The following is a 13532-nucleotide window of genomic DNA, read 5'->3' as shown; positions in this document are numbered from 1 at the left end:
TAAACGTTGATGCTCTAACCTATTCCTCTTCTTGGTGTGAATCTGAAGAACAAATAAACGATATGAAAATATTACTTTTTATTCTTTAAGTCATTCTTTCATAAAACATCAAAACCACACAAAAAACAAAAAATAAAAATAATCTTAACTTAGTACTGAAATTCTCAATTACTTACAAACTCAAATATGTTCCAATTGCGCTCACAACTAGAAGATGAACAACAAAGACCAAGTAAGCGCCTTGCAAGCTTTGTAAGCTCAGGTGTAGAGCTTCCATGTTTTTCCCACCAAACGACTATAAATATATATAAGAAAAAATATAGCTTAAATTAAAATCAACATACAATACAAAGTACAAACAAGTGAAACAACTAAACAATATAAATTAAAAGGAAAAATACTGACTAGGACTCAACTTGTCCCTTTGTCTAATCGCCATCTCCTTTGCAAAAGATCCTTTATTTCCAGTATAAGCAGCAGATTGTTCACTGATCTTGTTTTGCAAGGTTGTATCAGACACCATCCTTGCAAGAACATTATTAAAGGCATCATTTGCTTTATGCATCAAGGAGTTGGCTAAAGCTTCATCTGATTCCATCTCAATTGCTTTAAAGTACTTGCTTGGATTAAGGAGAAATGCAGCCATAGTTGTCATGGCGTCGCCATGGCGTCCTGGCGTTGGGAGAGGGGGCATATCGAGCTACGCCATGGTGGATGTCAATATATCGTTCGATATGGCTTCCATGGCGACGCCATGGCGTCGCCATGGACGCCATACCACGATATGTTGGCATATCGGTCGATATTTGTACATATAAAAGTTAGATTAAAATTTTTTTTTTTAAAACCATTTAATAGCTTAGATGCTTTGCTCCAAATCACATACACTAAAGAAAGACTATTGCTATCAAGCTTCAGTAAATAGGTTAGCCTATCATTTGATTTTTACTATTGCTTTCAATTATTTGATAGGTTAATCTATATTTTCAATTTTTCATACTTTCATATACACTAATGGATATTAGTTACACTTTCATGAATTAAACCATAGTGGCATAGTATATTAGTAGTAGTGTAGTACACTTTCATGTTGATTTTTGATGTTATAGGACATATATTATAGCATACTAAATGACATTAAAAATACAGAAAATAAAAAATTAAACATGGTCGACATGCTCGCCATGGCAACGCCATGGCGGGCGACATGTCGATATATCGACGTGACACCCTTCCACCGACTTGGATCGCCGTGACGCCGTGACAACTATGAATGCAGCCAAATATATTGGTCGCTCCATCTAATTTGTCCAACGCTTATCAATAATCTTTACAATCTTCTTCCATTTCCTTTCTATGCCCTTAAAATTTGATTTGATGTGCTTCTTTGCCTCTTCTATTGCAACATATACTTCAGGCAATGCAGGCCTCTCTTCTCCATCTATTATCCTCAATACTTGAAGAAGAGGCAATGATGCTCTCAAGCAATCCTGCACGCCATTCCAGAAAGGTGTGGAAATAACTATTTCAACAATTTGCTTCCCTGCCTTTGTATGTGACAACTTAGATGGCTCCCAATGGTCAGAAAGAAATAATCTCCTCAAAGCATCTTTATGCTTCAATAAGCTCTGAAGTGTTAAAAATGAAGATGCAAATCTGGTTACTCTAGCCCTTACCAAGTCTGCTCCTTTTGTTTGTACCCTTATAGCTTCAAGAAGGCGAGCATGCCTATAGATGAAGGTAGTAATTTTTCTTCCCTTCAGTATCACAAACTTGTATATTTTTATATTGCCTATCTCCTCCATTATAAGGTCTAGGCAATGAGCTGCACATGGAGTCCAATACAATTTCTTTCTTTTCTCCATTAATATCCTTCCAGCAGCAACATAATTGGAAGCATTATCATTGACCACTTGAACCACATTCTCCTCTCTAATCTCCTCAATCTTACTATCAAGGAGCTCAAATAACATTTTTGCATCATGTATTTGACTTGATGCATCCACAGATCCCAAAAAAAAGTCCCTTCCATACAATTGACAAGAAAATTAATTAAGTACCTTCCTTTCCTGTTTGTCCACCCATTAGACATGAGAGTGCACCATTTCCTCCAAGAGATTTTATGTTTCTTTTTTATTTCATCAACTTTCTCCTTCTCAGACTTCAATAGAGGAACCCTATAATCATGAAATGAAGGGGGCTTAAAACCTGGCCCATATTGTCCAATTGCCTCAACCAACTCTTCGAAGCTCCTTAGCTTCAATGCATTGAATGGAATGCCGCTTTCAAAAGCCCACATTGCAAAGTAAGAACGGAGTTTATCTCTTTCCTCCTCTGATCTCATACGGTTCCCCATTGTAGTCTGTTGGGGACCTTTACCGTGCCTCTCTGCAACAACCTCTTCAAGAGTCCACCTCTTTACATGAGCATCCATGGGACCCCTTGTTGTTTGACTATCGTCTGAATGACAACTTTATTTTTTTTTGAAGTTGTTCCAGAGCTTGGAATAAGGTTTGAGCCCCCACCCCCCAAATCGGACTCTATATGCCCTTCTTCGGATCCTTCAACAGGAAAATCTCCACCGTCAACATCCAAATCATCCAAAATTTCCATCCTCCTCTTCTTGTTTTTCAAGATCGCTTCTCTCATCTCTTTAGCAATTTCTACAGTTGTCTTTGAGCACTTGGCTACATCTCCATAGCCACTAATCAAGTATTGCTTCAATCTTTTTATTCCTCCCTTGGTATCCACCCCACAAAGGATACATTTGACACAATTTTTGTCTTCTAAATTAGGCCAGTATCTATACTTCCACCCCGGATCATTAGACTTAGCCTTTCTTTTCGGATCCTTGCTTGGATCAATCCCTGACCCCGCTGTACTTATATTTTCAGCCCCACTACTACCATCAACATTGGCCATTGTACTCCCTTTGTCTGATGTCTAGTTGTCTACAAGGACAAAAAAATAAAAAATAAAAAATATAGAGAATTGAAGTGTATAAAAACTTAAAAAGTAAAGAAAAAAACAACATAACATAAGAAAGTGTAATCAAACTATCACAGATTCACAATAAATAAAATATAGTAAATTAACATTCAGCAATGAGCCAATGATAGAATCAATCAATCATGGAAGCTTTAAAAAAAATGGAAAAAAGAACCGAAGAGGAAGAGGAGAAGAACTGAAGAAGAGAAAATAAATTAATAAAAATAGAGAATTGATTAATTGAAGTGTGTGGCTGTGTGCTAGTCCAACCGAAGGCATATAAGAAGCAGGAAATTAGTAACACAGTAATACATTGCTGAAATTTGAAACTCTAAGCAGTGAAGCATAAAAAATGAAAAGAAAATCAGGAAAAAATGAAATTTGGAACTTGGAAGGAAAAATACTGATTACAGATTTAGAATTAGACTAATGAGGAAGAGAATAAGTGAAGAACTGAGACTGGAAAAAAAAAAAAGACGTTTACTGTTACCTCTAGCTGGAAAATGTTGCTGGAATGCTGGAGTAAAGGAAGACAATAGTTCCGGACGATGTAAGAGGCCGTTGCTGCCAAAAGGAAGAAACACAGTCACAGAGAAGGTTAGAACTTAGAAGAACAGGGTTTAGACTTTAGATTTTAGAAGAAGAAAAGAAAAAAAAAATGGCACCTCTTACCGTGGAAGTTGGAGATGTCGCCGACTCGCCGGTGGGGGATGGAGATTGAAGATGTCGCCGGTGGGGACTGCCGGACTGGGGGTGGAAGCTGGAGAAGAGGGACATGGAAGTGATGGAACAGCAACAGCAATGCAGCATAAGAAAAAAAAAAAAACGAAAAATAGAAGAGAAGAAGAAGAAAAGCTGAAGATGACTCACGGACTTACCTTTAACGCTGGAGTTGTTGCCGGATGCCGGTGGAAGTTGGAGATGTCACCGGTGAAGGTTGAGGCTGGAGAAGAGAAGAAGAAGAAGAACAGTAGGGCCGTAGGGGTTAGAACTTAGAAAGGGTTTAGATTTTAGAAGGAAAAAAGAAAAAAGAAAAAAAAAGAACAATACTTACAAGGCTGCCGCTGGATATGTCGCCGCCTCGCCGGACGTGGTGGAGGATGGGCACTGAGACTGAGAGGGACTGAGGAGTGAGGTTTGACGGAGTCGATGTCGAAGTCACCGCTGCTTCTCTAGTTCTCTTTTGCAATCCTCGACTCTTCTTCTTTTTCATCTTTTTGAAATTTTGGGGTCAAATGGGTTTGGGGTTAGAGTCGTGAGAGGGTGAGTTAGATTAGTTGAATTGATTTAGGTTTTTTTTTTTTTTTTCTTTTATTTTTTTAACATATGATTCCATGCTTCTCAGAGCATGGAACCAAAAGCATAACACCAATCAGATTATGTCAATTAGAATATCTTAAATTACATTAAAAAATTAGAAAACAAAAATCTTTTTTAAAAAAATACATAAGGTGACCGCCCAGAAGCATAGGTGTCCTAAAGCGACCTAGGCGACGCCTTGGAGACCCTGGCGCTCAATTTTGCGACATACGATAAGGCGTCCTATCGCCTTGGACTTGAAAAAACGCCTGGACACCAAGGCGACGCCTTGATAACTATGATGATGTGAGGCTAGGGTTAAAGAGATCATTTTGCCTGCTTTTGGGACCAAACAAGATAAGACAAAATGATAGCCCTTTAACACAAAGCAGAACTGTGGGAACAGTACAATTCCATCAAATCATGCACCACTTAAATGCTTCCAGAGCTTTGAAGAAATATCCAATCTCAATGAAACTCTAGGGTTTCGTAGCTAATCTAGGTCTGTTAAATTGCTGGATCCAGGAAAATTACAGAATTTGTAAAAATTTATAGAATCCAACTATTTGTTAGAACCAAAGACCAATAAGGTACTTCAATTTTAAAAACCAACCAAATCTTAATTATTCGAAGCAGGTTTTGTACCTTGAAAATGGTTTTTGGTAGAAGATTTGAATTCCTAAAAGAATAAAAAATCTGGATTAGGTTTGATGGTTATGACTGCCAACATTGGGAAGTGAAATCTGATTAAATAACTAGCAGTAATAATAAAAAAAATACAAATCCTCCTCTTGTTTCTGATAACAACAGTAATGAGGTATGGTGAACTAGGGATAAAAAAAATCAGTCACATCTTTGTTACATAAGGAAACTTTAAACTATGAAACATACCTATGTCCAACACTTAATGTAAGCCAATGAGAATGTAAGAAACGGAATCATTGTTGTGCCCAAGTTATATCCTGAATTGGAGTTTTGGATATGATGAAAACAATGCTAGGATGATCATCAATCATAAGAAGGGAATCACTCTCTCTTTAAACCAACTCCATAGGCCAACCGTAATGAGGACTCCACAGCTTGCACGTGTGGCAAGGTTTACTCTATTATGGATCTAAGGATATAGAATAGGGTGTTGGGGATGCCAAGGTATACATTTTGCTTTAGAAAGATAAAATAGTTAAAGATATCACAATACTAGAGCAATCATAAAATTGGTAAATGAAACCAACAAACAAGGCATGTGTATTATTTTCATTCCGTTGGGTTGGAAATTTAAATCATGGTGAAGGGAGAGGTGATGAGATGTTAGGAAGGGCCATGGGGTGTCAGGAGAAAGGGTTTTGGCTGAAGGAAATTTTCATCATGAATGAACTGTAATTTGAAGTGGCATTGAAGAAGTGTAAAGTGTAAGTTCAATGTCAGAGAAGAACCTGACTAATAGATTCTAGTGAGGGAAACAGGCAATCAATCAGAATTCTAGAAGGTGATACCTTCAATACTAGTTGGGAGGGTTAAAGGTATGGTTTTGACCAAATGAGGAGGTGCTCCCTCCATAAGATATAAACGAATCTTCTATTATTTTTCTGGTGAGGTGGAAAGTATAAGTAGTTGCCATTTGATTTAAAAGAGAAATAAATTGGTAGTAACTGTAACGAAGTAAAATAAAGAAAACCAGCAAGGAAGAAGTATTGAAGATGATGAGAAAAGTAGAGCTATACCATTAGGATGTAGTACCCTAATCAATAGCAAGGTATACTTATACATTAAGATAAGATAAGGTCAATTACAATACTGCCCCTTAGTATATGAGTAATTACTCATATGCACATATACCCTTAAAATGAAGAAAAGAAAAAACAATACAGGAAATACCATAAGTACCCCTATGGTACCATTAAACTTTAACACTTCCCCCCAAGCTGGAGCATAAATATCTCCCATGCCCAGTTTGGAACAGACTTGAAGAAAAACATTTCGAAACAAAGCTTTCGTAAACAAGGCACCAAGTTGATTAGCATAAATAACAAATGGAGTGGAGATCAACTTCCGCATCACAATCAGACTTCTTGTCTGGGGGATCCTACTCCACCGTCTTCGACTTTTGATTTACCAGTTGCTCTTCGGAAATATACTCGTTGGTACACTCGAAAATCCCTGATTCTGATCTTATTGCTAATTTTGTTTCTATTTCACATCTTCCTTCTTCTTATCATTGTTTTTCCTTGTGCTTATCTATCTACGCATTCTGTTCCTAAAACCTATTACGAGGCTTTGACTCGTTTTGAGTGGAAGTCGGTTATGGATGTGGAAATGGATGCCTTGCTTGGTTGCTAGACATTGACTGTAGTTGATTTACCTCCAGGTAAGGAGTTTGTGAAGTGTCATGGGTGTAGACCATTAAGTATAACCCTGAAGGATTTGTTGAGCGGCTTAAGCCTCTAATGTAGGACAGGATTGAAGATTCAATCAGTCCCAGAACAGAATCTGAAATCAGGGAAAAATTGGTTCAGTTCGATGGGTAAGGCTGGGTTGATTTGGTGGTTAATGGGTTGGTCTAAGGTCAGGGTTAAGGTGAGGGAATAGGTCTGATCAATAGGGAATAAAAAAAAGGCTAAGGAAACAAATCTGCAGCAGGGCAGTTGTCTCTGCCGATGGGTTCTGCAAACTGGGCAACAGGGTCTAATGGGATTTTGGAGATTTATTGTGGAAGGTGATCTGCAGGTTATATGGGGCTAAAAGGGGGATCGAGTGGAGGCTATAGGATGGGGAAGAAGTGCTTAAAAGATGAGAGAAAGATGATGGTTGGATTGGGCAGGGGAAAGGTGTACTGGAATTAGAAGGTTAGGCTGGAAATAGAAGGTAACCTGGGAATGAAGGTCTGAGCAGCAGCAATGGAGATCTGTTGAAAGGGATGGACTTCTAAAGGCTTGGAAACTTGCAGGAAATGAAGATCAGCAACAAGGAAGAACCTCCTGGGTTTCCCACCGCAAGGAGTCAGCAGGATCCAACACCAGCTCCTCTCTCCAAGGATCAAACACCAAGGAACAGCTTCATGGAAGCATAACTTGCATAAGCAGAGATATTTTTGAATCAAATCGTAGGCTTCTTGCAGCCCCTGGGTTGCTTTTATTAACTGAGGAAAACAGGTGAAGGGTTCAAAATTGGAAAGTCTCAAAATTAGAAACTTCCAATTTTGGACCTTTCTTGAGATACAAGACACTATCAGCCCAAATAACTCATGGCTGATGTGAGACTGAATTTCTACTAACAACTTAAATAAGTAAAAGGACTTAACTACCCTCGGGACCATAACTTAAATTAGACCAGCTGAACCAACCGGTTCACACTGGTTTATTACAAGACTCAAGAATTAAAACATAGCAACCCAATAGAACAGCACTGTTCACGTGAACAGTACCACGTGAACAGTGTTACACCAACAGTTGGCTGCCAAGGTAGGCAGCAGCCTTCTTCTTCTTCTTCTTCCTTGAATACACCCTTGGTTCTGCATCAGCCTCGCTTAGTAGCTAAAGGATATACTCAGACATATGGTGTTGATTACTTTGAGACATTTTGTCCTGTTGCTTTTCGCCACTCTATCCGAGTTCTTATTTCTCTAGTTGTTAATCTTGATTGGCCCTTGTTTCAATTTGATATTAAGAATGCATTTTTGTATAATGATTTACATGAGAAGATATATATGGAGCAACCTCTTGGGTATGTTGCTTAGGGGGAGAATGTACAGAAAGTATGCAAGCTTCACAAGGCAATTGGCTTGAAACAATTACCGAGAACTTGGTTTGATAAATTCAGCGAAATTATTACTGCTTATGGGTTCGCATAGTGCTACTCTGGTCACTCTGTGTTTGTTTGTCGATAGGGCTCCAAGGTGGTAGTATTGATTGTTTATGTTGATGATATTATCATCTCTAGTAATGATTTGTCTTGGATTGAAGCATAGTTGTCACGGTGTCTAGGCGACCCAGGGCGACGCCTTGACAACTATGTTCCTTCCAACAACACTTTCAGATGGACTTGGGTGCTCTCCGATATTTTTTGGGTATTGAGGTCTTTCGCATCAAGAAAGGTGTTAGTCTGTCTCAGAGGAAAAATGTTCTTGACCTTCTTTCTGAAATTGGCATGTTTGGTTCCAAACATGTTACTTTTATAGATCCTCATTAGAAACTTGGTGTTTGTGAAGAGGAGTTTGCGGATACACATCAATATAGGAGATTGGTTGGTAAATTCATCTACGCTTGACATATCATTTGCAGTTGATTTATTAGCCAGTTCATGGAGAAACCAAAGCAAGCTCACTGGGAGGCAGCATGTTGTATTTTGAGGGACAAGGACAACACAGCGCCAGCGCAGATCACCAGTAGCCGTTCCCATATCTGTTTTCCATTCCAGCCAGACATCGGAGCTGGACTTTTGTATCGTTGAATCTCGTTCAAGCTCGGTCGGTTTCTGTTCCCGTGGTTACGGAGTACCACTCATTGTATTCGTGAAGAAGAGATTGAGACAAGCCAAGTGATGGCTGCTTGACTCGCCCAAAGAGTTCCGCCAACGCCGCTGCAATTTCCGACGATTCTCCCATTTTTCTGTTCAGTTTTTTATACTATTATGGGTTTGTAATAGAAACTCCCCATCCCCTGGTTTGATTTTGTTCGTCGCCCATTCTGTCTGTGACTGATTTTTGCTGATCTCGGCTCCATCAATCTGCATCGGAGAGGGAGAGAAGAAACAACCGCAGAAGTTGGGAGATTCAGTGTTGGGCTGGGTTTTTTATGTTTTAGTGTAGAAAGTTATTTAGTAAAATGCATTTCAGAGGTTATCATCATTTAAAAATGAGTAACGGTTGATATTTCGATACTTAGTATAGGTGCCTTAAATTATTGGCAAACCTCGGGGGGTGGCGTTGATAATTTCCCTATAAATAAAGTAGTAGGCAGTCAATCTTTTCCCCCAAATCAAACATGGTTCAGAGCAGGGAGGTCAAGTGTTCGACTCCTGGGAAGTGCATCAGAAGAGTTTTCCTGACATTTCTTCTCCTTCAGTGCTGTGCGAAGGAAATGCTGTGTGAGTTCCATGTGCAAAGACCATGGGATCTTTGCCTGCACGTGCTGGGGAGTGTTGATGTGTACATTGATGCTGCCCTTTCCTAACAGTTTGAGCTTTTAGGTGAAATGATAGCGAACAGGGTGGAAACATATAGAGTTGTTGGAGAAACTGTTATGCGTAGATGCAAAGGAAGATGAAGAGCAATGATTAATGATGAGGTGCAGCTGAGGGAAAGGCGAAATGTTGATTGGGCAAGTATAAATCACAGTTAAATGAATATTAGTGGTCTAATGCATGGAATCATTTATTATGGATTTTTTTTTGTTATGTGTATCCTCTGTTCTTATTATCTTAAGATTATTGAATGCTATTTCATTGTTTCCTCAATTTCAAAAAATTATTAACAAACTGTATGATTTCCTTATCTGGCTTATATCTATCCCCTTGTGATTTTACAGTTCGGTTGACTTTGGAAACTCTGTTTAGTATTGCTAATTGTATTGATGTCTTTTTTACAAAAAAGTTTTACAAAAAAGAATATCTGAGGGACCAATTGTGGCCTTTATGCAAAGATTGCAGGTACTGAGGCTGCACGAGGACATCGTGGAAGTGCAAAACTCCGTGTGGAGGCCTTTTTAACAATTCGAGTTCTTATTGCTAAGGTAATTTTGTAACAAAATGCAGAAGCTACTGAGGTACAATAGAGTCCATTCTTTTTTAAGTTCAACAATAAGTACTTATTGGGATCTATCACAACTTCCCAAACTCATGTGAGGCTCACTGCTTTAAACTGATGTAAGTGGGCTTTGATTATATGTCTGAGTCACAATTTAAGTCAGAAATCTGGAAAGAGTTTCAGATGTAACACATACCCCAAGGTGGATTCTATGCAAGAAGAATGCATGTTAAGTGTCAGAAACTTTATGCAAAAAGAATGCTTGTTATTTTCAGATGTAAAACATAGCCCAAGGTGGGTTCTCGGTCTATGGGGCTCTTTCTACCTAATTTCTTATCGATTCTAGACCATCTCATAGAATGAGCTGAAGAGATTTGAACCTTTCAAATTTGTCGACTTCCTCTCTTGTTTGATGGCAACATATCCTCTTCACTATAATTGAACCGATATCATCTGTAGAATAAACCACAGACCTTTTCTTTCATTTCTCATGTTCAATGAAACGATAGTTCTATAATGCGGAGTTACATAAAGTTAAAAAATTGAGCTAATCCAATTTCCAGGGTGTTTAAAAAAAAGAAGAAAAAAAAGTGAAAAGGGGTCACTAGGGTTTAAGAGTTTGTTCATTCTTCCTTAGGATGGAGGTTGCTTCTATTGACAAGGTGATAGTTTCAGCTCTTCAAATTTTTACTAGTTGATGCTCCAATCCATCAAAAGTGATCGAGTGTCTGATACATTTTTTTTTCTATGGGAGGAAACTCATCACAACACTTCAGATCTGTCTGTTCCTGTTGAGTTATGTAACCCGAAAGGGTATTTTGAGTACTTTTGGTTTTCCCCATAGCTAGTAGAGTCGGCTATGTGGGGGGTTTATTTGTAATTCTGTCCACTCCTTGAAAGTTATAAATAAAGATGCTTGGTGATCACATTGATCATTCAAGCCATTCATTCAATGCTGTTTTGTTAACAGTTCCATTCCATTATCCTGGCATATTCCCGACTCCTAAGGTACTATTTATCAGCTTTTCTTTCTCTACGTGAGTGACCATTCAACACCAATAGTACCAGGTGATACTATATTGTTCTTTATATTCTTCCAAGATGAGATTGTAAAACATCAAAATCGGTCCAATGTAATGTAGGCTAATTCTGAAGTCTGAACCAGAAAATTCCAGCAAGAGATTAGTACAGACAAGATTGCAGAAGCAGAGAATATAGTCCAGAAATAAGAGAATTTATAACTCTGACCTGATGGTGTCTGGGAGAAGATGGCCTGATGGCAGATGGCTATAACCGGTTAGATGACGTACTCTACAAAGATGGCAGAGTATGTCAGGCAAAGAATTGCGTCTCGTGGTCCTTCATAGCTAGAAGCCTGGTCAAATATTAGTTAGAAGTAGTAGAATAAACTCTCCCAATTAACTCAGAAAATAGAGAAATGGTCGGACCAGCACAGACAATTCATAATGGCACTAGGAAAACAGGTTTGCAGCTCTGGAAATAGAAATCTAGTAGCTAGAATCAGAATTTGACCCCAGAATTCCAGATGGAAGTATACCAGAAGCTGATGTACTAAATTTGAGACATCACTAACTAGAGATGTAACAGCAGTTGAACTGTAGAATCAGAGAGTCGAAGAAGAGAATAAAAGAGATGGGAGAGAAAGGGGAACTGCCTAGGAAGAAATTCGATACCTAGCGGTCCCCCCACAAGGACTTCATTTATAATAAGAAAGTATACATGGACAGACTCTTAATTGTACTAGGAATCAGAATTAGAAATAGAAACAACACAACTAGAAAACCTACTTAAGGACTAATCCTAATCATAATAAGAACCTTAAACACAAATCTCAATTAGAGGGAATCTCCCTATTATTGAGTTACATAATGTATCCCACGGTATATAATTAACACTCCCCCTCAAGCTGGAGCATACAAATCACCCAGGCCTAGCTTGGAACAACCTTTTCGAAAAGTAGGACCAAACAGTGGTTTGGTAAATATATCACCGAGCTGATTAGTAGACGAAACAAATGGAGTAGAAATTAACTTTTTCATAACATCTCTCACAAAATGATAATCAACTTCAATATCCTTGGTCCTCTCATGAAACATTGGATTGCTGGCAGTATAAATAACAACTTGATTGTCACAAAACATCTTCATAGGTTGAATGACTGGAAATCCCAACTCCTTAAGCAATGATTTTAACCACATTAACTCAGTTGTAGTATGAGCCATAGCCCGATGCTGAGCCTCAACACTAGATCTAGCCATAGTAGTATGCTTCTTGCTTTTCCAAGTGACTAAATTACCACCCACAAAGGTATAATAACCAGTAGTAGATCGCCTATCATCATCGGCACCAGCCCAATCAGCATCAAAGAACCCGACCAGATCAACACTCCGATTGGGTCGATAAATAAAATCCCTTACCAGGAGCTCCTTTCAGGTATCGTAATATACGGTAGGCCGCATCCCAATGAATCTTCTTTGGTGAGTGCATATATTGATTGATGAACCCAACAACAAAAAATATATCAAGTAACAGTGAGATAAATAAGTTTTCCATCCAATCTTCTATACCAGTGTATATCTTCAAAATCTTCACTCTCACCGGAACCAAACTTTTGATGAGGATCCATGGGAGTATCAACTGGTTTAAAAGCAAGCATTCCAATTCTCAAATAGAAAGTCTAGCACATATTGTTTTTGTGATAGACTAATTCCTTTCTTGATCCGTAAAACCCCAATACCCAAAATTACTTGAGAGAACCTAAAACTTTCATTTGAAAATGTTGGTGAAGATAGGATTTAACTTGGGCAAGACCAGACGCATCGTTGCCTGATATAATAATATCATCCACATAAATAACCAACACAACCAATTTTGAATTCTGGCGATGAACAAAGACTGAAAAAATAACATTGTTGAGAACCCACAATGACTGGCTATGGAGCTGAATTTATCAAACAATGCTCTAAGAGATTGTTTCAAGCCATAAATGGCCTTATGAAGTTGCACACTTTGGCTGAATTCTCCCCTTGAGCAACATACCTTGGAGGTTGCTCCATATAAACCTCCTCTTGAAGATCACCATAGAGAAAAACATTTTTAATATCCATCTGATAGAAGGGCCAATCTAAGTTGAAAGCTATAGAAATAAGCCATGAGCATAATCTAAACGGGCGACAAGCGAGAAAGTTTCGAAATAATCCATGCCATAAGTTTGAGTATATCATTTAGCAACCAATCTCGCCTTAAGTTGCTCAATAGAGCCACCGGGATTCTACTTGATAGTATATACCCATTGACACTTAACAAGGTCCCTACCAGTAGCTAGGTCTACTAGAGTCCATGTCTGTCGAGATAATAAAGCATCCATCTCTGTGTCCATTGCTGTTTTCTAGCCAGGATGAGAAAAGGCCTCATGGTGGGTTTTGGGAACAAAGTCAGTAGATAAATAATAAGCAAGGGTGTGTAATGAAGAAGGTAGATGAGA

At 38.5% G+C, this 13532-nt stretch overlaps 1 protein-coding gene across 1 annotated transcript in view; it reads left to right on the top strand.

Annotated features, from left to right (window-relative positions):
• Window positions 1-13532, top strand: part of LOC122661552 — a 124448-nt gene that overhangs the window by 12449 nt on the left and 98467 nt on the right. The window contains exon 4 of the mRNA XM_043856975.1: window positions 9924-10013. Coding sequence (XP_043712910.1) covers window positions 9924-10013 — 90 coding nt within the window. The remainder of the gene's footprint in view (window positions 1-9923; window positions 10014-13532) is intronic.

The sequence above is a fragment of the Telopea speciosissima genome, chromosome 5, assembly GCF_018873765.1.
Source record: "Telopea speciosissima isolate NSW1024214 ecotype Mountain lineage chromosome 5, Tspe_v1, whole genome shotgun sequence".
In the NCBI taxonomy this organism is placed as follows: domain Eukaryota; kingdom Viridiplantae; phylum Streptophyta; class Magnoliopsida; order Proteales; family Proteaceae; genus Telopea; species Telopea speciosissima.
Note: the sequence above shows the minus strand (reverse complement) of the source record. Positions and strands in the feature narration are given on the sequence as shown.